This window comes from Anabrus simplex, chromosome 5 (assembly GCF_040414725.1).
Source record: "Anabrus simplex isolate iqAnaSimp1 chromosome 5, ASM4041472v1, whole genome shotgun sequence".
Taxonomy (NCBI): Eukaryota; Metazoa; Arthropoda; class Insecta; order Orthoptera; family Tettigoniidae; genus Anabrus; species Anabrus simplex.
The window spans coordinates 321427453-321453521 of record NC_090269.1 but is presented as its reverse complement, the minus strand read 5'-3'; the positions used below and the strand labels follow the sequence as shown (position 1 = coordinate 321453521).

Below are 26069 nucleotides of genomic sequence, written 5' to 3'. Positions count from 1 at the left end.
TAATACGTTAAAATTTGGTAATGTGTAAAGGCGTGTTTAATAATAATCTTTGAGAATAAAGGCACGGGCTTAGTTGGATAGAATGATTGCAAATTAAAGTAATTTAAATGTGGAGATCACATGTGCCGTGAATAATTATAATTTGTGCATTGAATCCGGTTTTAACACTAATTGTTGATTTAACGTTTTTGGACTCCATAATAATCATAAATAAATTTGGTAGAAACGAGATAGGCACTTTTATAATATGGTCACGCTATGTTTGAGATCCAGAGGGATTTGAGCCAAAAGTTGAGATTTGGAGTTTTGTGGGACAGAAATCCGGCCCGAAATGAAAGTGAATTGTACTGATGTTGATGAAGAAATAGATGGATCTTAAGGCCCACATAGAGGTTGTATTTATATACCGGTGTATTGAGTGGCAGAATAGAGTCCACACACCGAGGGTTAATTTGTGAAAATGTTTTGAAGAGTTCCAATGGATAAATGGAATCAAAATGGAAAAGGAAGGAATAATTTAACACTTGCAGAGATTGGAGGTATTTGCCCAACTGCGAGGTGTTATGGGATTTGAGAATTGTCTTAGGAGCATATGGTCTCCATGAATTAACGGCAGTACGAAAATAAGGTTGCGGGTTCGAAAACTATTATGTCCCGACCGATGTGAATTCGGATCTTGGTGATTTCTGTTTGGGAGAGAACGTATGTGACCAAATTATAAAGATGGGGAATAAAATTAAAGATTCTCGAAAGAAGTAATAATAATAATAATAATATTCCAAGTAAATCATATCTGGATTGATTAGTGCCAAAATAAATCGGAGTTGTAAAAGGGGTTATGCGTTAAACATGTTAAGAGTGGACTACCGTATAACAGGCGATATATTTTTTTTGTAAAATTAATAATAATAATAAATATTTAAAAATACTTTTTTTTGAAGAAGAAGATTTTTTTTAAAAATTTTGGACATAATAATGATGTTGGGAGTTGAAATGAAAAATTTGAGATTTTAACTAATAATAATAATAATGATGAGAATATTTGAAGAAGGAGAAGAAGAATAATCAAAGAAGGTACTTTTATTTATTTCAGATGAAAATAAAAAAAAATTGCGAAAAGTTGAAATCTTAGTCCGAGTATGATTACGGGTTACGATAATCGTGATCTACACGAAACATAATGATAATAATAATAATAATAATAATAATAATAATAATAATAATAATAATAATAATAATATTTAATAAAATATTTTTTTATTTTTTTATTTTTCTTATTATTTCGGATGCTGATGATGGATGATACTAGGGAAGTCCGCTGGCGAATTAACGTAATAATGTCAATTGGTTGTAAATAATAAGTTAAGTTAATATGTGTACAATGAAGGCAAATCCCTACATCGGGACCATTAGGTTAGAGTCCCTTTGTCGTATTCCTTCAACTAACGATTAGCATATCTTGGTTAGGAACCCGGGGAGAGTTTGTAGTTTCCCGGGTTGGTCTCATCTCAATCAAAGTGGAGGCGATAACATGGTCCATGTGATCGCGCCTACTTAGCCAACAGGTAATTGGTCCATGATCAAATATGGTCATGGTGTTAACGAAGGTAAATCTGATACCTTCAGACGTCAACGGTTCCACCACCCAAATGGAAGGGTGGTCAAAAGTGACAAATATTATGTAATCATTTTTCAGGAATAATTTGCCAAATTACAGGCAAATCAAGGGTCAACAGATTTTGATTGTGTGTAAAATTTCATTTGTTTACTTAAATAAATGCTCCTTTAGCATTTGCAAGGAAACAGTTCCAGGTTCTTGTTCTTGTAGAATAGTAAACCCTTGGTGACCGTTTAAATATCCGTCCCCATTCCTAGGACGGAGCCTTCATAATTTCCCTTTGATCTGAATATATATAATTTGTGTGTTTTATGATGAGCCTTAAAGATAAAGATTAGAGTGTCCCGTTCAACCCTGTAGTACTGATTGGATGGCGCCCTTTCATTTAGTTTGAGATCTTATATCTCAAAATATTTTTTTATTGAGTATTAGTTGCGATGGATTCGGACCGTAACACTCCCTGAGATAAATGCTGGTTGGGACTCAGGTTTTGAGCGGGTACAATAAATATAACTGTCTATTCCTCTCGTAGCATTTTTCAATTACCATCTGTTGTCTGTAAATTTTCCCCCCACTTCCGCAACTTCTAATTACCAATCGCCACTACTGGATATGGCTAAGCATGATATTGTTTCCCTATTTGTAGAACAGGCAAATACTGGGGCTGTTATTATGGTCACCGATCTTCCTTTCCTCTTGGTTGATATTTTCATCTCAAAATATTACGTGGCGTCAGGAAGGGCATCCGGCATTAAATCTCCTACCAAAACAAAAATGAACCTAGGTGGCTCCAGCGACCAAAAATTTACTGTAATAAACTGAAGAAAGTTTTTGCTGTTAACTCTGACTACGATGTCACTCTATACTTCATAATATGAGTCTACTTATTCCTCTTCTGCTGCCTTACACTGTGAATACACTGAGACGATTCTCATCCTAATTCCACCAACTGCTAAATCTATCCATATCATTCGTTCATTTACATGCCTAACAGAAAGTATGTTGCATGCTATCGTTTTTCTACTGAACAATCCCACCCCGTACTCTGACCTTCGTCTTCTGACATCTGTTAAGAAGATTTTGTAATCTCCTTCCTCGTTACCTGCCCTAACCTCAGCATCAGTAACTTCTAACACATCCAGACGCATCCTCTTTTGCTGACTCAGCCGTCTCCACTTCCTTTCGTCCCCAAGCCCTATTGGTATTGATAGCCCACCATCGAACTTCATTTCATTCGCCGAGTTGTTCCAAAGAGTCCGTGGTCTGTGAAATGGTGGTGTGACTCCGTCAATCCCATTGGTCCGAGGCTTACTTAAAACATTCTCAGCGTGCTCGGTAAATGTTCTGTGAAGTAGGATGCTATCTTAGTCACATGTAGTTCAAATGATAATCTCTCCTGTAACGGGTAGGAATCATCGGTCGATCGTAAAGTCCTAGCCGCCTAAGCTCAAGGAGGGTCACGAATAATAATTCTGTGGCTTGGTTCTAAAAGGGTCAATGTCATTTTTTTTAATCGTTTGAGATATTAACTGATACAAACGCGTTTTATTCTGGCTTGAAACATGTTAAAAGGGCCAATGTCTCTGTTAAGTACTAAACGAACAGTTAACGTTTAATTAAATAAGCCCTTGCCAATCATGTTAGATTACCAATAAAGATCAGAGACCTGGATATTTTTAAAGAATACGATAGAAGAAATTAGCGTTTAATAAGGTGACTTCCACAAAGAAAGTATAAAGTTATTTAAAGTTAGTTGTGGAAAAAAATAATTGGAAAACTATAAGCAAAACTTCAAATGCTCATAGCTCAAAAACAGGTTTTTTTGACATTGGCCCTTTTAGAACCAAGCCACAGAATTATGTCCGAGATGCCCACTCCAGTTCCACTCTCAGGACCACTTAATGGGCCACTTAGCCCTCTAGTTACCTTGCACTTAGCCATTGTCCATGGTTCACGAACTAGGACGTGACTGTAGTAACCCACAACACGAGCCATTAACTCACAGCACGGGTACAAACTAGTCTATTCTTATTCTCAGAGCAATGAAAGACTGAAACTTTCTGAAATATTTTTCTAAGTAATATTTTTGACTTAATGTGTTTCCTTTGTTAGCCAACGATATGAAACGGGGTGGTCTAGGGAGTGACGATGAGAGTATGGGGAACTGGAATTCAAGTAAGGATAACATAAAGTTGTTAGTGTTAAACAGTAGAAGTAATGCAAAGAAACGAATATAATAAATGTAATAGATACATATTTACCAGATGTCAAAGGAGTTGAATCGTGGCAGAGAAGTGATATTAAGAATGCGGAAGGTTTCTCACGGAATTTCAGGTGTAAGGCCGAACTCTGAAGATAATAGGAAACTTGACAATTTTGGGGTGTACAGACCTGGAAAGGGAGGTGTGGACACTGATACGGAATTATTTAATAAGATGAACAGCTAAGTGGGAAACGACACGGATGGAACGTTAACGTTATTGTAGCGGGTGGTCTCAATTTACCAAATATTAACTGCGTAGGTAATGCGAATGACCTATCTAAAAGTTCTGGAGAGTTTAGGAAATGCCATTATGGTCCTAAACTCGATGAAAGGAAATTCCTGATATTCACCTCCCCGTGGTAGAGAGGGGACAACGTTTGGATATACATTTTTGTCATATTCAAGGGCTAACGAATGCAGGGACCGAATGTCTCCCGGGATAATGAGACCACCATTACTAACGAGTAAGTGCCAACGGGCTCCTGGGAAGGCGGATGAGTGGGCAATGATAAAGGGCACTCTCTTGCCCTAGAGGTAGGAAACTACCTCTGAAGGCGGATGAGCCACTTTAGTGCTGGTCAACGGTATAGGTTGCGGGAAAGTACTTCATTAATGATCTATTAAGATTTCCCAAGTATCGGCAGTATGATGGAAGGCTCTTTAGTAAATTCTTCCGGAATAGCCCTCCATTCGGATCCCCGGGCGAGGACAACTGAAGAGATGAAGCGAAGGAAATACAGTGGAGGAGATAAAAGAATAGCAACATGGAATGTGCAATCGATGATGAAGTGTGGAAAGGTGGAATATTTGAAACATGAGTTGAAAAGAATGAAGATTCACATTTTAGAAGTGTCAGAAGTAAGGTGGCCAGATGCAGGAGACTTTTGGAGTGTCGATATTAGAATAATTCATTCAGGAACATCATCTGACAAACCAGGTCAAGCAGGAGTAGGAATAGTCCTAAATAAAGAAATGGGCATAAGAGTGAAATGATATGTCAATTAAGTGAAAGATTAATACTGGCTAGACTAGAAACAGAACCAAGAGATGCAATAATAGTACAAGTTTACATGCCAACAACTGGTCACGACGATCAGGAAATAGAACACATGTATGAAGAAATAGAAAAAGCTATTAGTAGAGTACAAGGCGAGGAAAACCTTATCATACTAGGAGACATGAATGCTGTAGTCGAAGAAGAAGCGGAAGATAACATAGTAGTAAAATATGGACTGGGGACGAGGAATGGAAGAGGTGAAAGACTATTAGAATTTTGTGCTAAAAATGAACTTGTAATCACCAATACATGGTTTAAACACCATAGAAGAAGAAGGTACACTTGGAAAGCACCAGGTGATATCAATAGATATAGAATTGATTGTATAATAGTTAAAAAGAGATTTATGAATCAAGTAAAAGATAGCAGAAGCTATCCGGGTGCAGATATGGACACAGATCAATCTCGTTATGATGAAGAGCAGGCTGAAATTTAAAAGAATACAGAAAACAAATACCAAATCTTAACAAATAAATACATTGAAAGATGAGAATATTGCTGAGGTATACCAGCAGAAAAATGATGAGATAACTAAAGCAGAAATAGAGAATACTATAGAAGATTCATGGACTCAAATTTTAAAAAAATGATCTGACGGAGGCAGCTGATGAAATTTTAGGGAAAACAGAAATACCACCTAGGAAGGAATGGATCACTAAAGAAATTTTAGATATGATAGATAAAAGACGGTTACTCAAGAGCTCAACAAGATCGGAAGACAAATAGAAGATTGCGGAATGCTATAAACAGGAAAGCAAGGATAGCAAAGAAAATTATTAGAGGATATATGGTCAACGATAGAAGAAAAACTACTAAATGACATGTAGGTTCTGCGTATCAGATGGTAAAGATTTTCTTTGGAAAGATATGTAACAAAAGTAATGCCATAAGTAATGCAGAGGGTATGGGCGCCCGCAAGGGGGGAAGGGGGTCCTTGCCCCCTTGGAAGTCTAAAAAGGTCGATGTTCAATTATTTAATATCAAACCAGATTATTACATAAACTGAACTTACTGACAGTCATCTAGAATCTGTTATAACTGAAAATTTCTGTAAACAATGTAATGCTGCTGACGTTATATTGGTTTTTATATTCAAGAAAATTGTTAATGCGCCCCCCTCCCCGGAAAAGATCCTGCGGGCGCCCATGCAGAGGGAGTAATTCTCGATGATCTTAGTGAGATTGCAAAGAGGTGGAAAACTTACATTGAAACCCGAGGATGTAAATCTACAAGAAAATGAAGTTCTTGAGGAAGAAGATGAAAACCAAACCAAAACCCATGGTACTACAGCCCTTGAAGGGCCTTGGCCTACCAAGCGACCGCTGGTCAGCCCGAAGGCCTGCAGATTGCGAGGTGTCGTGTGGTCAGCCCGACGATTCCTCTCGGTCGTTATTCTTGGCTTTCCAGACCGGAAAGAAGATGAAGTAACAGAAGCTAATTTAGGCTTCAACGTACTGAGAGAGGAATTTGAATTAGCTCTACGAAAACTGAAGGACAATAAGGCGCCAGGCATTGATAATCTCAAAGCTGAACTCCTAAAGAAAAGAGGAGCTCTTATGAAGGAGAGATTACTTACACTTGTACAAAACATCTACATGGAAGGAAAACCACCTGCTGACTTTGAAAAAGTGTCATGATCCCTAACCCAAAGAAAATGGCAGCAAAACAATGTGAACAATATCGCATTATCATTTTAGTCGTTCATGCATCAAAAATTGTCACCAACATAATATTAAGACGAATTGAACAGCAAATTGAAGAGTATCTGACTGAAGACCAGTTTGGGTTTGTTCAAGGTAAGGGTAAAAGAGAAGCTATACTGGCATTGAGACTTATACTTGAAAAAAGATTAGAAAAAGTCAAAATAACTTACTTATACTTTGTGGATATTGAAAAGGCTTTTGATAATGTACAGCGGATAAAGTTGTTTGAAATTCTTACAAACATAGGAGTCCCGTATCGAGATAGAAGAATAATTTGGAATTTGTACAAAAATGAAAGTGCAGTACCGTAATTAAAGTTGGAAATGAACAAGAGGAAGCAAAAATAAGGAAAGGGGTTAGACAAGGTTGTGGTTTGTCTCCCATGCTTTTCAATGCCTACATCCAGGATGCATTGAATAAGGTTATAGAGGATCTGAATATAGGAATAAGGATACAGGGTGAACAAATAAATATGATTAGATTTGCAGATGACATTGCCATAGTTGCAGACAGTGAACGACATCTCAAACAAATAATAGTAAAAATGGAGGAAATCATAGGTAAAGAATACAACATGAAAATAAGTAAGACAAAGACGAAAGTTATGGTCTGCGATAAAAAATGCAGACTTAGGCATGAAAATATTGGTGGGCAACAAAACACTGGAAAATGTTAAAGAATTTAAATATCTCGGAAGCAAAATGACCAAAGATGGAAGAAACAAGAAGGAAATCAAAAGTAGAATTTTACAAGCCAAATTAGCATTTGACAAAAAGAAACGTTTATTCTCTAGAAATTCTATTAATCTTAAAACAAGAAAAATATTACTGAAAGCGTATATTTGGAGCATTGCCCTTTATGGTTGCGAAACGTGGACAATTGGAAAAGAAGAAGAAAGGAGTTTAATTCTTTTGAACAATGGTATTATAGAAGAATGCTAAAGATTAGCTGGACAGAAAAAATAACGAATGCTGAAGTGTTTAAGAAGGTGGAGGAAAAGAATTATACCTTATGGGAAAGTTTTTTTTTTGAGACGCGATAGCCTGTTGAAAACGGTATTGGAGGGTATGATTGAAGGTAAAAGATATCAAGGAAGACCACGCTTACAATATACACAGCAGAAATCATGTCTGATGTACGATGCAGAAGCTATGAAGAGATGAAGAAGAAAGCTATGAATAGAGTCGACTGGAGAACTGCCGCAGACCATTCCATGGATTGAATACTTAAGAAAAAGAATGCGAATGACAAAAAACATGAACAACAAATGGTAAATAAGTTAATCTGGAAAGGATGAATGAATCAGAAAATGATAGAATCAACTCGAGGTGAAAAATATTCTAGACCTGATGTTGATGAAACCAGATGAACTGTATAGAGAAACAGAAGTGATAGATGGTATAAGGAAATGGTTAAAAGGAACTAGTTAAAAATAAATGTATTAAACGAAGGTTTTAAAAGTAGGACTCTTAAGCAATACTTGAGACGAGGAAGGGAGATGTACGATACATTTTCAAGTTCTTATAAATCATTTAAGAAAAGACTAGGTAGACGTTTAAAAGGGAATTCGCTACCTCGACGGCGGACCTAAATGCAGATAAATGATGATTGATTGATTTTGTATTAGTAGAAACGGAGAAATTGCCCAGTTCCTGTTCAGAATCACTCATTCTGTCCTACTACGGACAGCCTATGTAACAACGGCCGGTGTGCAGCGTTATTCTGATGACGTAATTGAACATCCTACCGAGTTTCATTACAATCGATATCGCGGATACACCACGTTCCATTTAACACTACAACAATAAATTACCATTTTGAAGTATGTTCTATTTTACGGCAGAATGCCTATTACCGCCACGTTTATGATGTCTCAGTTGATCATCCTACGATGTTTCGTTGCAATCGGTCAGGTCCAACTAAACAGTTCGTTTGTCAAGACGATATTATGTGGAGACATCTAGAATTAAAGAAATGTATTCGTGGATTTTACTAAAGAAGATCTCATTCACTCTGTTGAGTTAAATGCAAGGTGTTATCTAGATAGTACTTAATTCTTATGGTTCGAGGAAAGAGATAAGGTAAGGAATGAACTGATAAGAGTTATCTTATTCTTCCTTGAAGTTTCGTTCAAACACATAAACTAAAATCCATTTGCAGTCAAGAAGTCGCTAATCCCAATTGCTATCGAGTGTCACAATGCTTGCAGTGGTTGTCCAGATCCTATTTCAAATCGTAGGGCACAAGCAGACAGCAGTCAATGCAGTACATCCACAGTTCCCCACGCTTGTCAGAAGAGGTGACTGAAAGGGTTATTTTCAATAATTAGTGAACGTGGTTAGCGACCACGAGGTCCCTGCTTCCACATACATGTTGCATTCTCCTCATTTTCACCTTTTCTATTCTATTCGCCTTTTGCTTTCTTCCAACCCAACGCTATTAGGTTTGAGGCCTAGGGAATCTTACATTTCCACGTCCCTTTTGGAATCCTTCTTTTTCTTAAGCCGATACCTTCATTCTTAAGATAATCGAACTTCCCTTCTAATGAGAGTTCTATTTTCTAGTTGTACCTTCCCTTAAAATACAATAAATACTACAACACATTACTCAGCTGGCACAGAATGTCACATGAGTCTTGAACCGCACGAAGAACCATTTTGTCCGTTCTTCAAGGAGCTGCAGATTTTAAAACGTCTTTCTTCTCGTATCAATGGAGGAAAAAATTCATTTCTTTGGACGCATTGAGAGACGTCCCGGAGAAAATCTAGAGAAGTTGATCATGGAAGGGAGGGTTGAGGGTAACAGAGCACGGGGAAGGACTGTGACCAGATGGATGGGATAAGTGAACACTATCACCGGTTGATCTTCCCAATGTGCCCGGAGCAGAACCAAAGATCGTCCGTAATGGCGACGCTGCAGCAGAGATGTGACCGACAAAGCCAGTGGGGTTACGACACTCAGAAATGAGTGATTCGATTAGTGATAGAATAAAATTGAATTTAACGCCTGTATTGTTTCACATACTTTAACGGAGTCCTACAATTACAACATACATTTTAATGAATTGGTTGATGTATGATTTCATGATTGTGTTCGTGCATGAATGAATGAATAAACACTCTTCACACCCAGTTACAGTTACCAACTGTGGAGAGAGCAATTCGTTAATGAATGAGTGGTTGATTGGATGAATGACTGAATGGGCGAAATGAATATGAATGGATGAAAGCGTGAGTGTATAAATGAATGATGAATGAACTCTGTTCCTGTAGAAAAATAAATAAATAAATAAATAAATAAATAAATAAATAAATAAATAAATAAATAAATAAATAAATAAATAAATAAATAAATAAATAAATAAATAAATAAATAAATACACTGACTGACAGAGCAAATACAACACCAAGAAGGAGTGGTCAGAACTTTATGCCAATTGCAGGGTAGACTGACGTCACTGAGGTATGCTCATGATGTGAAATGCGCCGCTGTGCTGCGCACGTAGCGAACGATAAATGGGACACGGCGCTGGCGAATGGCCCACTTCGTACCGTGATTTCTCAGCCGACAGTCATTGTAGAACGTGTTGTCGTGTGCCACAGGACACGTGTATAGCTACGAATGCCAGGCCGCCGTCAACGGAGGCATTTCCAGCAGACAGACGACTTTACGAGGGGTATGGTGATCGGGCTGAGAAGGGCAGGTTGGTCGCTTCGTCAAATCGCAGCCGATACCCATAGGGATGTGTGCACGGTGCAACTCCTGTGGCGAAGATGGTTGGCGCAGGGACATGTGGCACGTGCGAGGGGTCCAGGCGCAGCCCGAGTGACGTCAGCACGCGAGGATCGGCGCATCCGCCGCCAAGCGGTGGCAGCCCCGCACGCCACGTCAACCGCCATTCTTCAGCATGTGCAAGACACCCTGGCTGTTCCAATATCGACCAGAACAATTTCCCGTCGATTAGTTGAAGGAGGCCTGCACTCCCGGCGTCCGCTCAGAAGACTACCATTGACTCCACAGCATAGACGTGCACGCCTGGCATGGTGCCGGGCTAGAGCGACTTGGATGAGGGAATGGCGGAACGTCGTGTTCTCCGATGAGTCACGCTTCTGTTCTGTCAATGAGAGTCACCGCAGACGAGTGTGGCGTCGGCGTGGAGAAAGGTCAAATCCGGCAGTAACTGTGGAGCGCCCTACCGCTAGACAACGCGGCATCATGGTTTGGGGCGCTATTGCGTATGATTCCACGTCACCTCTAGTGCGTATTCAAGGCACGTTAAATGCCCACCGCTACGTGCAGCATGTGCTGCGGCCGGTGGCACTCCCGTACCTTTAGGGGCTGCCCAATGCTCTGTTTCAGCAGGATAATGCCCGCCCACACACTGCTCGCATCTCCCAACAGGCTCTACGAGGTGTACAGATGCTTCCGTGGCCAGCGTACTCTCCGGATCTGTCACCAATCGAACACGTGTGGGATCTCATTGGACGCCGTTTGCAAACTCTGCCCCAGCCTCGTACGGACGACCAACTGTGGCAAATGGTTGACAGAGAATGGAGAACCATCCCTTAGGGCACCATCCGCACTCTTATTGACTCTGTACCTCGACGTGTTTCTGCGTGCATCGCCGCTCGCGGTGGTCCTACATCCTACTGAGTCGATGCCGTGCGCATTGTGTAACCTGCATATCGGTTTGAAATAAACATCAATTATTCGTCCGTGCCGTCTCTGTTTTTTCCCCAACTTTCATCCCTTTCGAACCACTCCTCCTTGGTGTTGCATTGTCACTGTCAGTCAGTGTAAATAAATAAATAAATAAATAAATAAATAAATCCTGTCGCCCAGTCACGGATAACCACCAACTTGAGAGAGAGTTTCATGAGTAATTCGATTAGTAATAATGACCACAACCATGCACACGCTGGTAAAGATTTCGACAGTTACACAAGAAATCAGAGTGCGTTTGCCTAAACACTGCAGTGTTCTGAACTTTAAAAGTAAACAATAGAAATAAGGGGATATTCATTAACTCAGAACTCTAGGCTAGTGACTTACGCTCTACATATAGACCAAGCATTCATGAATGCCCTCCTTCCTTTACTAGGAAAAAATAACAACGTGTGAGAGTCAATGCTATGCACCAGAAGGAATTTTCATAAACAAATATACAGAGCAAGTGGCTGTGGCTGTGCTGTTTGGGTCACGTAGCTATCAGCTTGCATTCGGGAGACGATAGGTTCGAACCCCGCTGCCGGCAGTCCTGAAGATGATTTTCCTTGGTTTCCCATTTTCACACCAGTCAAATGCTGGGACTGTATTTGCGTCGGTGCGACATAAAGCAAATTACAAACAATTAAAAAAAATGCATAAACAAATAGGAAAAAACGAATAATGTAATATCCAAACCAAACCCTATGACACTACAGCCTTTGAAGGGCCTTGGCCTACCAAGCGACCGCTGCTCAACCCTAAGTGCTGTAGATTACGAGGTGTCGTGTGGTCAGCACCATGAATCCTCTCGGCCGTTAATCTTGGCTTTCTAGACCGGGGCCGCTATCTCACCGTCAGATAGCTCCTCAATTCTAATCACGTACGCTGAATGGACCTCGAACCAGCCCTCAGATCCAGGGACCCCAGGGGATCTGAAATTAAGGGTGTGGGTTGGCAACCACGGGGCCCTTAGCTGAGTCCTGGCATTGCTTCCACTTACTTGTGCCAGGCTCCTCACTTTCATCATTCCCATCCGACCTCTCTTGGTCAACTCTTGTTCTTTTCCGACTTCGACGGTATTACGTATGGAGGCCTAGGGAGTCTTTCATTTTTACGCCCATCGTGGCCCTTGTCTTCCTTTGCTCGGTACCTTCATTTTTCGAAGTGTCGGATCCCTTCCATTTTTCTCTCTGAATATAGAGGATGGTTACCCAGTTGTACTTCCTCTTAAAACAACAATCACCACCACCGCCTCAGGTCGAGGTAAAAATCCCTGACCTGGCCGGGAATCGAACCCGGGGCCTCCGGGTAAGAGACGGGCACGCTACCCCTACAACACGAGGCCAACAATGTAATATCAACCTACAACAAATAGCGGTCCTAAATGAAGATGCAATAATAATAATAATAATAATAATAATAATAATAATAATAATAATAATAATAATAATAATAATAATAATAATAATAATAATAATAATGTCCACCTCTGTGGTGTAGTGTAGTGGTTAGTGTGATTAGCTGCCACTCCCGGAGGCCCGAGTTCGATTCCCGGCTCTGCCACGACATTTGAAAAGTGGTACGAGGGCTGGAACGGGGTCCACTCAGCCTCGGGAGGTCAACTGAGTAGAGGTGGGTTCGATTCTCACCTCAGCCATTCTGGAAGTGGTTTTCCGTGGTTTCCCACTTCTCCTCCAGGCAAATGCCGGGATGGTACCCAACTTAAGGCCACGGCCGCTTCCTTCCCTCTTCCTTGTCTATCCCTTCCAATCTTCCCATTCTCCCGTAAGGCCCCTGTTCAGCATAGCAGGTGAGGCCGTCTGGGCGAGGTACTGATCGTCCTCCCCAGTTGAATCCCGACCCAGAGTCTGAAGCTCCAGGACACTGTCCTTGAGGCGATAGAGGTGGGATCCCTCGCTGAGTCTGAGGGAAAAAACAACCCTAGAGGGTAAACAGATAAATAATAATAATAATAATAATAATAATAATAATAATAATAATAATAATAATAATAATAATAATAATAATAATAATAATAATAATAATGTTCTGCCCTATACGGTTATTGCGTGTTATTATAGTGGGGGATAATGATGTGTGTAGTATGTGACTTGCAGGAATGTTGGGGATAATAAATCGTCGTTGCGCCCAGAAAAATCCGCTATGTGATAATACTTCAGCTTAGAACTCTGACATCTAAGGTTTAGTATTGCATGAACTATATCAACTAATTTTCGTTTTAAGTGATACATGTCCTGCTGGTCAGTTTTTCTTGCCTTAACATTGTCCCATAACGGAATTTCGAAGTGTTATTTATTGATTTCAAGTCCTCGAGCTAAGGAAATTAACTACGATTAAATTCCCAGTTGGGAATCAAACCTGCGGCCTCGAGACCCGAAGTCCAAAACACTGACCCCTCTGCGATGAAACCAAGTTATAATAATAATAATAATAATAATAATAATAATAATAATAATAATAATAATAATAATAAGCCGAGCTGAGTGGCTCAGAAGTTTGAGGGGCTGCCTTCTGACCCCAGCTTGGTAGGTTCGATACTGGCTAAGTCAGGTGGTATTTGAAGGTGCTCAAATACGTCAGCCTCGTGTCGGTCGATTTATTGGCACGTAAAAGAACTCCTACGGGACTAAATTCCGGCACCTCGACGTCTCCGAAAGCCGTGAGAAGTAGTTAGTGGGACGTAAAGCCAATAACATTATTACATAATTAATGACAGCTCATCCCCTACGATGTGTTTTACACTAATGTGCTTGTCGTCTAAGAGTTGGCGACGTGGCAAAGTAAAGGCTACTTTATAATTATACATCACAAGGCAGCATCATTACTATTTTGTAAATAATATGTTATTGCCTTTACGTCCCACTAACTAGTTTTACCGTTTTCGGAGACGCCGATGTGTCGGAATTTAGTCCCGCACGAAGACTTTTTACGTGCCAGTAACTCTACCGACACGAGGCTGACGTATATGAGTACATTCAAATACCACCGGACTGAGCCACTCAGCCCGGCAAATTACTTTTTTACTCTCTGTGCGAGAGTTCTTATTACTAATTCTTGTGAAATCTATTTTCAAGTCTGAAGACTAACATCTCTTCCCCGAATAGGGAAACTTTAATAAATGAGAAATTTACACATAGATTGCTGTTATCAATTCATTAATCTACGTGCTGAGCTTCCTAGAATTAAATGGCGTGAATGGGAACAGACCAAGTGCAGAAAAGTTCGTAAGAAATTTGATATTTATCATACTACCTACTACGTTCTAGCGGAGTTGTACACCGCATGCCTTGCCAATTTTTAAAAAACATTAATGTCGTTCAATTTGCCTTACGTTTATGAGTCAGCTCCGTAAATTTGTTATAAAATGGTTAAAAGAATACAAGAAAGTCTTACTTCTTATTACAACGAGACCTCATGTACAAAATTTCCTTGAGCATAGCAAAGCAAAGTTATCTCCGTACAGGCCATAAAAGCCCTTGGAGGGGCACTTATTAGGGTAGAGTGGTTAGCTCTACGCCCGGTCGCCTTTGCCCTCGGGAATTAACCTGGTATTCAATTTTGGTACCGAGCAAGTGGCCGTGAGCTTGAATTCTGGAGATGGTGGGTTCTAACCCCACTGTCGGCCGCCCTGAAGATGGTTTTCCGTGGCTTCCAATTTTCACACCGGGCAAATACTGGGGCTGTACATTAAGGCCACGGGCGCTTCTTTCACGCTCCTAGCCCTTTCCTCCCCCATCGTCGCCATAAGACCTAAAGCGACGTAAAGCTAATAATAATAAGATGAGTGAACATCAGGGCTCAAGCGTACCCCCGGAAGTGGAAATAAGATTTCCTTGGGACAAGAAAAATGTACGTAAACAAAAATGTATCAGTAGTTAAACAATACATAAATAGTTTTGCCATGTGGGATGCAAAGGATAATTAGCAGTCGACGACGATGCTGACAATACTGTCGAGTTCGAGACTGAGCAATTGTCCTTACATCACAAGTAATATATTTTCCACTGCCACAGTCCACGTAGTAAAAAGTGTATTTGAAAAACACTTCACATTTACATCAGTTAATCGACGGCCTAGTTATAATACAACGTATCTGACAATGCTGTCCATAACCATTATTTTCCTTAAGACTGGTCACGCATCCTAGCCACATGTGGATATGCAGTCCATCAGAACAATTTTCGTTCTGCTCATTTTCCTATGTGTATGTGTAAAGGAAAATGACCCATCTGTTTTATTTAATCACATTTCAAAACAAAACTACACGCTAAAGCACCGTGAAAAGGAAAAGAGAAAATAAAAAAGTATATCATACTGTCGAATGTGTAAATACGGCACTCAAGTACACATAGGACAGTACGGCACGGTAAGGTTCATTTTCCTTTACACATCAGGAGAGGAAATGAACACAACATAAATTGTTCTGATGGACTGCATATCCATATGTGGCTGTGAGGCGAGACCAGTCTTAAGCAAAATAATGAATAAGAATAGCATTGTCAGATACGTGGTATTGGAACTAGGCCGTCGTAATATCAGTGAATACACCGAGTTTATGTATTCTTTCGTTTGTTGCTATGAAACATGTGAGACTGCTTGTCGATCCATCTTCCTTACTTAGCGAACATCGCGTTCCCAGTACCAATCAAAAAATATATGGTCAAACATACTTCTTCTAGAAAAAAGGTCAAAACAATATAGTTTCTACAATGGAAGTGGAATAAATAAAGAACATAATTATTCACTGAACCACATATTACTTACCTACATTGTGAAGTTCTTAGAATTCTTAAGCCATACATGAGATGGCTGTACATCTAACATTTCTATGAAGTACATCTCAGATTCCACTATATTCGTTAATATACTTACCATTCTATCAATATTCGCACTGATGATACACAGGTGTAATGATTCTTCAATACCTTTTGGTAGTAAGTCGATAACGTTTTAACCATAAAACATTCACGTACTGTTTTATTTAATCACATTTCAAAACAAAACTACACTGAAAAGCACCGTGACAAGAAGAGAAAAGGAAGAGGCCACTTTGCCGAAAACTATATTTTTCGTTCCTAATGCAATGATTAACTAAGTGCTTGAAAACATTTGGTCTTGTGCATTATTTTAACTTATTTTCACTCCGTATAAACTGCGAAGGTATTTATAACATCCAAGTTTTCAAGATTTGTCCAGCACTCACACAGTTAGGCTTCCGAGTCGTCAGGGGCGCGTAAGTCGTCGGCAATCTCTTCCGGTGACCTCAGGTCAATGGCGAACTTCTTCTTTATACTTTGTGTTCCGCCCTCGGCGGCTGCAGCTTTCACCGTCTTGCTGAACTCCTTAAAGGCGGCTGAGAGGGCGTAGGTTAGTCTTCGAGCTGCATCGCGACTGTCGCAGACGAAGGCGTGGCACTCGAAAGGGTGCTTGTCGTGAGTATTGCCACCCTCACGCACCACTATAATGCAGAAGACTCGCGTGTACACCAGGTCCTGTACTCCGTAGGAGATAGTATCAATAGGGTGGAATCTCAACGGCTCCTGGCTCTTGCCCAGCGGTAACACGCTGACACCTTCCTTGGAAACAATGAGACGAACAATAGGTAGTATTTGTCCTGCAGGCATAGAGCGGGCTGTCGTTACCAGCTGGTCCACAGGCTTGCGTGTATGTTTGATACCCCATAGCCCACTCGCGTCTCGCTGACCCAGGTATTTCACTTGAAAGCTCTGAGGCAAAGGCACCGTCGCATCATCTCGCTCCTTGGACATCTTTACTTTAGGGGCACGCTTAACGCTAGGGACTGCTGCATGGGAGCTCTCAGTTCCTGCTGATGACTTTCTGTTCTGTTTTGGAACACTAACTTTACGTTCTGTTGATGAAGTTGAGCTGACACGATCAGGTGGAGCGGAAGTTGTCACTTCCTGTGGTACATCCTCCCCTCCTTCACTTCCTGTAGTGCTGGCCACTGTTGGACGTGGACTCGATTCGTTCGTTAGTGCTTTCTGTAGGATTTTACTGTCGCGGGCGACAAAACCGTAGTCCTCTTCGTCCCCCATCCTGGTCCTGAGAACAGAAGACAGTGTTAATGTAAAGAGTGTCAATTTATCTCTAGCAACGGGACTTCGAAAGAAAAAAATGAAGATTATTGTTAATAATCAGCCCCACTTTCCAATAACAACTGGATAATAACAACAACAACAACAATAATAATAATAATAATAATAATAATAATAATAATAATAATAATAATAATAATAATAATAATAATAATAATAATAGGCCTTGTCCCGTTTCCCTACGGGGTCGGGTATGAGGTGAGATGAATCTGTCGTGGCGGGTTTTTATGACCGGATGCCCTTCCTGACGTCAACCTCATCAGAGGAGTTAATAAGATGAAATGAATGACGTGATATATGATAGTAGGGAGAGGGTGGAACCCGGTGTCGGCACATAGCCTACTCCTGTCGAATAGCACCAAGGGGTCTGCTCAAGGCTTAACGTCTCCATCCGACGGACGAATCACCATCAACAGCGTCATATGCCCTCACTCCATATGAGCACTGCGGAGAGGTTTGGAATTTAATCCAGACTTTTGGCACGCAATCTAGTGATTATAAATTGTATACCACCACCTCCTCTACCCTGCCGGCCAACATTATGCTAACCCCGGGGTCAGACCGTTTAGACTTCAGCGCCTTAACGATAATGGCCACCAGGCGGGCCAATAATAGGCCTAATAATAATAATAATAATAATTGGGCAAGGCTGGGGGATGGGGAAGTGAAGGACATTCCTGACCAGTGTTTCGCAAACTGCTCTCTAGGATTTGTCCTACTGGGGAGAAAATGCTTTCAATAAAGTATAGCGTAAAGGTAAAGAGAGTTTAATTAACAATAATACAAATGGTACTTTCAAAAAAAAACTAGCTGATGTACTCATCGCTGACGGATTATTGAATGTTTTCATGCCAGCTGCGTTGTCGCTGTAGGACTTGGTAATAAACATGTAAATTCGTGAATATCTCCGTTATTATAAATTTGTTATGTACGGTTTTTAGACAGAACTAATAGAAAACCAAAACGCATTGTGCTACAGTCCTAAAACACCAAGGCCTTCTAAGCAACCACTGCTTAGCCCGAAGGCCAGCAGATTACGAGGTGTCGTGTGGTCAGCAGAAAAAAATCCCCTCGGCCGTTATTCTTGGGTTTCTAGACCGGGGCCGCCATCTCTCGTCGAATAACTCCTCAACTGGTAATCAAGTAGGTGGAATGGACCTCGAACCAGTCCTCAGATCCAGGTAAAAACCCATGACCTGGCCGGCAATTGATCCCGGGGCCTCCGGGTAGGTGGCAGGCACCTATACACGGGGCTGGCAGCCAGAACTAATATTTCCGAAGATATTAGGACGTTTATGAGAAACGTTGATGATGATGATGCTTATTGTTTAAAGGGGCCTAACATCAAGGTCATGAAAAATGTAATGATCACAAATATCTGTTTTATATTATTTTTACGTCCCTTTATATCACTACGCTACTGTATATTAATCAAATAAGATATAGCCTTGCGCAGGCTATATGTATGTATTTTTTTTTTTTTTTTTTACTATTTGCTTCACGTCGCACCGACACAGACAGGTCTTACGGCGACGATGGGATATGGTAGGATTAGGATGGGGAAGGAACCAGCCGTGGCCTTAATTAAGGTACAGCCCCAACATTTGCCTGGTGTGAAAATGGGAAACCACGGAAAACCATCTTCAAGGCTGCCGACAGTAGGGCTCGAACCAACTATCTCCCGGATGCAAGCTCACAGCTGCGTGCCCCTAACCGCACGGCTAATTCGCCCGGGAACCCGGATATCCTAAATTTAGATACAGAGTTTCAAGAAATTCAAGATTATCCCTTTCCCCGTGATGTAACAAACACACCCAGACAGACAAAAACTGAACTGAACCAACTTTCTTTTTCTTTTCGCCTAATCCGAGAAAAAACACAGTTTGAGGTAAAAATTGGAAGCGTACAGACAAATATTTGCTATTGAATATGCATATCGGCGGCGGTAACTATTGAATTAAGGGGAAGTACAACGATATAACCGTCACCGAGCGAGTTGGACGTGCAGTTAGTGTCGCGCAACTGTGAGCGTAATGAAAGCCACGGTCGCTTCCTTCCCACCCCTAAACCTTTACTATCCCATAGTTGCCATCAGACGTATCTGTGCCGGTGCGACGAAAGACAACTTGTAAAAATTCATTTATTATTATTATTATTATTATGAAAAAATAATTGCCCGCTCTTTAAAACTAATTAGAGGATACAATGAAAGAGTTTCTACCTTTCGAAAAATGAACGTATCGGCAAAAGAGAGGGAAGCGCCAAGAAGGGCATGAGAATGAAAGACTGCCTATCTCATAGAGCTCAGTCGAGTCGGTAGAGAGCAAGAGTTGCCCGCCCAAGAGGCGTCAGATAGGAAAGATCATAGTGGAGACACTGGTACAATGAAGTGAAAGCAATGGTTGCCTCTGCTAGAAGCCGCCCGTCATATATCACGCTCGTTAGTTGAGAGCCCCTCACGGGGCTTCCTGACACAAAATAATAACAATGTTTTGATTTAATCTATTCAGTAGCTTATATCCAGCGCACAGTACAGTACCATTAATTTTTCTTTCGGTGGGTTCGAATCCCACTGCCGGAAGGTTTTCCGTAGTTTCCCCATTTTCACACCAGGCAAATGCTGGGGCTGTTAATTAAGGCCACGGTCGCTTCCTTCCCGCTCTTAGTCCGTTCCTATCCCATTGTCACCGTAAGACGTATCTGTGTCGGTGCGACGAAAAGCTAATTGGAAAGAACAAATAAACTAAAGGAACTCAACTAGCCACGATTGCAGTGACACCTTCAAAAGAATGCAAGCAAGCTTATAGATTTACGTGGAACGTGGAGAATGAAAGGACAGGGACGTGACTCTTGATTTCAAAAATCCCGCATGCATTGGCCGGGATTCAAACCATGACCACTTTGATAAAAGCTAGTAATGATCTTATTAGACATTCATGTCCACATGGACAAGATGATCGGATAAGTACTGAATATACATACATACATACATACATACATACATACATACATACTGAAACCGTACAGTGTCCTGTACAGCTCCATGGGAATGATATGGGCTTTATACTCCATTAAAATTACTCCTAAAGGTCGCGTCATAGGTAGCAGTATGGGCGAAGGGCATCGAGCGGCGGCATGCCAGAATGGAACCCGCGAAAAGAGCACTTGCCAGACAATGGAAAGACAAAGGAACAGCCAAGCCCTCGCGGAAATACGCTCTCAACGTGCAGAGAGAGATAGAAAGGGGACGCGATGCTGGAGTAGTCAGATACGCCCCGAGGTGGAGCCTAGCTTCCCAGAGTTCCAAACGAACATAAGGAACTTCCGGTTTTTTATGCACATGTCACGGGTGCCAACGTCGCGTAAAACGGGGCGATATTTTAATCCAGACATAGGAAAATTATGTGAGACACACCATTGAATAGAGCGGAATTTTCTGCGTTCTCCAGACTAAAAATATGTAATAACTTATGCAGGGGAAGAAATGAGGTCACCAGCTGTCAAGATGTAACATATCGCTAACACATGTGGACATAGCGGCGTCACCCACGCCAAGAATCGCGCTTAGGAGGTAGCTCCACCCCCCAGAGGACGCTATGAATTAATCAAAGGCGGGAAGCAAATTACATAAAAACTGCTGATCGTCGGTCCAGCACGCCAGGCTCAAATGAAAGAGGAGACAGAGGGCTACAAGATGCACTATTCAAATATCGTCAATTCTTGGTACGAAAGGAGCTCTTGTTCTTAATGAACCGTGAACGTTGACGCCCCCGAGCTTCCGGCGGGTAAGATAATATAAGCCGGGCAGGCCATTGTAGAGACAGTTGTTCTTTCACGGGTCGTGAGGCGGACACTGCGTCCCGCGGTGCTCCAGTTACAGTCAGAAACCCTTGTACAAAAGCCTTTGTGTAGTGAACGGGAGGCCAAACGAGCCTAGGTGAATCGTTTCTGTGCTGCGTGTCAAACTAGTAAAAACCGCGAGCATAATTTTCGAACAAGTATTAGAATTCGGCTGAGAAACTGCCGGTTTAATGAGTCAGTGAAATTCATAATTAGGTGTCACCCAAAGTGTTACTTCGAATCAGGGGCTCGAGTCTCGTGAGCTACCCGATTCTTACTGTGAACGCGGGTGTAAGCTCTGAAATAGAGGACGTGTGACGAGTGTAAAAGTGTTACCCAATTGGATTACTGTAAGATTTCAGCTGTGACGAGTTCCCCAGGATGTCGGACTTGGATGGACCAGGGATGAAGGACTGCACGCCCGCCACCTGCCGAGTGGTCATGGAGTACTAAGAACTTCACCATGGGTCTCCCGTGGCGGAAGAGACAACGGCCACCAAACAGATGAGTGATGTCCAAATTTAATTTCTAAGCATGACATAACCCGGGGATAGGATTAGCGTTCTTTTGTAAATATCAAATGTTGTAAGTTAATGCATGTCCTATATGGAATTTTTATTGATTTTTATAATGTTGAAGTAAAATTCAAGGGGCTAAATTCCCGGACGACTCATATTTCTTTCTTAATGATTAGCTTATCGTGAGGGTTATATTTTTAGTAAAATGTAGAATGTCCTAGCAAATATGGGAACAAGGTTAGGAGAATATTCGAGTTTCCCGTAGGGGCGGTTGGAAAAATAGTGTTGGCAAGCAGGGAAACATGTCGAAATATTGGTAGTCACTGTCCCACGAGGTTGTCAAATATGCCAGGGAAACTCATGGGTCAGTCAGATAATGCATGCCTAGCTTACAGATATAATCCGTGCATGTACAGCAAGAATGAAGAAAATCCCGACCGGGAGAGGTACATACTGTGTGATCTAGATAGGTGTGAGGGACCATGTGCAAGTCTCCCGTGATTTTGATTAATTGGCCATAATGGTTTGGAGAGTTTTCTTTTAATCTATAGCCGGGGTGAGGCCCATCCCTAATCTTTGGTCAGAAGGTTTAAATATAAGTGTATTTATGTGGTATGAACGAGGAGCCATGAGAGCCCTAGGCCCAAGGGAATAAGATACGCGATATGAGACATAGTGGGACGGCTGAATGCCCGAGTAATTTACGATGAAATGAGTTAGAAATGATTGTGCCCATAGCCGGCGCTCAGCGATAATAATGAGAGAGAATAAAAGAGTATTTCATGGGAATTCCACAATAATATGAATAAACAAATAAAATGGGCCGTGGATGTGTCCCTAAGACGAGAAGGTGACGTTTGAGGGAGAGAAGAATCTGAATGGCCGTGCGAAGTGAATGACCGGCCTCCTTTATTTTTTTGTGAAGGTCTAGCTCTCGCCATCGGGACAAAAGGGTCCCGTCTCGCATTGTGTTAGGGCTTGGAGCCTGGTCTGCTCACGTTCTTTTGTTTGGGTTATATGGCTTAGCTAAGAATACTTGTATAATGATAATATCACGGTAACTTCCTTTAAAAGGTATTTAATAAATGAATAGGGATTCCCCCAGATATCCGGCGAGATGAGATTGTAGCTATTCTCGGTATCTACAGAAACCCACAGTACCTCTCGGTCGGGAGTCTGCCAGTTCGACGCCGGATGATGACGGCGCCCTTGGGCGAGCTGCTCCAAGCTTGCGCTGTGGGCCGGAGCCAGTGATAACCATGCTGTTTTCTTTCTAGGAATGGTTCTCCTGAGTGCATGAAGTGTATATATCCATATGTTTTGTGTATGTTTCGTAATGATGTGCACATATTTTTGAGTTCAAACAGAACCTATGTGCACGTTGTTTGGTTTTGGTAATAGATGAGGAGTCCGGGGTTTAGCAAAAGGGTATTTGTGTTTGTTTGTGCATTATGCAAATGTGTCTTTTAATATGATATTATGTAGCGTAGGCCCCGGTTATGTTCGTGCTTAGAACAGCTAGTAATATTTGTGTATCGGGACATCAGTTCATCTCACGGTGTGATCGACAGAATAATGTACAAATGTCATGAACGGTATGAATTAATGAGAAAAAAATGAACGATAGCAAGTCGCAAAACCTCAATCATACCGTTATGCAGACGACGCCCATGGGCGATTCGTATTTTAAAATGATTATTATTTTCTTTTCCTCCCATATGTGGAGAGTCATTGTATAGAGCTGTATCAACCTTGTTAAATTGTCATATTTGAATAAATTTGCATTCGTACCCCTATTAAATGGTTCTTGTCATTTGTAGCAGTGTTAAGCAGTATCCAATAGGCATTTGAACCCAGAGATCCTACTTTCATATTATAGACATAAGGCTCCATCTTAAGTATTGTTGTTTTTGTTTTCTTTCGAACGTACCGCTTCCCCAAGTGCTCAGGCTGCCGGGCCGGCACAGAAAGTAGGAAGGGGAGCGGTTCGAAGCTCGTTAAGCAATTCGACCCGCTCTTCAATCCAATCTCATCCGTGGGTGTTTACCCCGTTACGTGGAGGCATTCTTGCGTGGGTCATCCATTCGAAGCCCGGTAGGGTGTATACTTGGCGCCCAACGTGGGGCATTGTTTATAGTTTACGCTGGAGCATTTTGAGTAAGAGATAGGCCGCCCACAGGGAGGATAGTGTGCTATGATGGAGTCAAATTGCCAGGTTCGTGCCACAATCTGATTACATTTGGTATCGAACGGGTTGGCAATTATTTGGAATGGAGTACCCGCCACGTAACCGAACGGATGGAGACGTTAAGCACATGTCCGAAGTGCTAAGATTCATAATTATAAATTGGATACTGCAAGGGTTGTTCTGATTGTGTGATACTCAGCCGGACTGTCATGGTCATCGTACGGGTGTGCGTAAGTCACAACTCGTGATAACTCACACAAGATCAGCCATGAAAGGGAGCGACGTGAATAATAAATAGGATAGGAAAATGACAAGAACAGGAAAATCATGTGTCCAGTTTAAGTGGAAATCCGCATGAGTGTCGCTCATAAATTAAAATTGGTACCCGGGACATACTATGAAGTTGTCAGTTCGTTGGGAGACAATGTTATGGTTCTCTCAGTGTGAGGTTAAAACGGCCGGCAAAATTCTTCAAATTTCGCCAGTTACGGGTATCGGCCAAAGATTGTGCGCTGAGGTAACGGAATTTGGCAAATATAAATATTTTTTCGAGAGGGCTTTAGACACCGCGGATAGAGCAGGGTACCTCAACCCCAGCTCTAATTTTTGCGCAGTAACGGATGCGATGTTGCCAGTTTGAGACGGGTAATTGTCTGCTAACGTCATCTTACCAATCTCAAGGTGATAACATTCATTTGTGACTGGGGTATGCCATGTTTCCGGCATACGTAAAATCGAGCCCACGGTAGGCCGCGCGCGCGTGACCGGAAAACGTATTCCAGGATAACAGGGCTAACGTAGAATCAGTATTATTATTGTTATTATTATTGTCAAATGATATGACGAAATTTCCTATACAATGAATTATGACATTAATATGGTAGGGGGCGTGACACAAGCCGTTTGTAGGCCCAGTTTGGATTGATTTGTTGGAATTTCGAGTAAAGTTAGGTCACGCTGAAATTTGTATTAAATATTTGAATGTATCTATGTTTTCTGTCGATCACCGGTGGTCAATTTTCTGCCCACGGGAGATCCGCTTTCTCCAAGATTGAATTTAATATGGACATGGAGGTCATGAGGGATATGATGCGCCAATTATTGGCAGAACGCGAAGAAAAGGCAAAGGAAGACAGGGAACTTTTAAGGGAACAATTAAATCAGCTAGGCAAGCAGGCAGCGGACTTTAAGGCGCAGTTTGACAGGCAGGCAGAGCTTTGCCAGGCTCAGGCGGCTACGAATAAGGCTTCGTTAGACGAGCTCGCAGAGGATGTGAGATTAGGTTGTGAACGTAGCGACGAGAACGCCGCGAGGCTGGAGGCAAAGATGACCGAGGCGATAGAGGGGAAGTTAGAGGACGTCATCCAGCAAATGAAGCAAGTGGAGATTCGGGTGACAAAGAAGATCGACCTGACGGACACCAGGGTAAGCGCGTGCGAGGAAGAGATGGAGAAGGTGAGCACCCGCGTAGAGGATGTTGCAAGAGACGTGCAGGATACAAAAGCGGAAGTCCGAGAACTAAGGACGCAGACGACGGAGTCCCTCAACAAAGTGGCAAATGAACTCAGGAACAGCATAGCCCGAGTGCAGGATATTGCGACAACCCAATTCAAGGAGGTCCAGACGCAGATGTACGATGAGGTCGAGAAGCTACGGAAGGAGATGACCGAAGAAATGGGAGTCAGGCGAATTTGTAAAGTTTCTACAGAACATATAGTGAAAGCAGATGGGAACGACGGAGTAGAGAAGGTGGCCACTAAAAGGGATACCGAAATAAATGCATCCGAGACCCAATGTGACGCCGAGATGGATGAAACTGACATACGGCGACCATCAGGCTTGGAGATGAGTGACATGGATGGCGGAGTGTACTCAAGAGTGGAAGAGATAATGGAGATAAAAGATGACGTCGCGATAAGCCATATGGAGGCGAGAGAAGAAGTAGAAACTGAATTGGTAGGAGCAGGAACAGCGAGAATGGCTGAGGACATAGGAGCGTCAGTTGGAGATACTAGGGAGTCGAACTCAGGACTAGAAG

At 41.8% G+C, this 26069-nt stretch overlaps 1 protein-coding gene across 4 annotated transcripts in view; it reads right to left on the bottom strand.

Annotated features, from left to right (window-relative positions):
- Positions 1-16317: 16317 nt before the first annotated feature.
- LOC136874871 (uncharacterized) overlaps positions 16318-26069 on the bottom strand; it is a 38728-nt gene continuing 28976 nt past the window's right edge. For all 4 annotated transcript variants that reach the window (XM_067148566.2, XM_067148564.2, XM_067148565.2 and 1 more), the window contains exon 2: positions 16318-17432. In XM_067148566.2, coding sequence (XP_067004667.2) covers positions 16577-17425 — 849 coding nt within the window. In that variant the 5' untranslated portion in view covers positions 17426-17432 and the 3' untranslated portion in view covers positions 16318-16576. The remainder of the gene's footprint in view (positions 17433-26069) is intronic.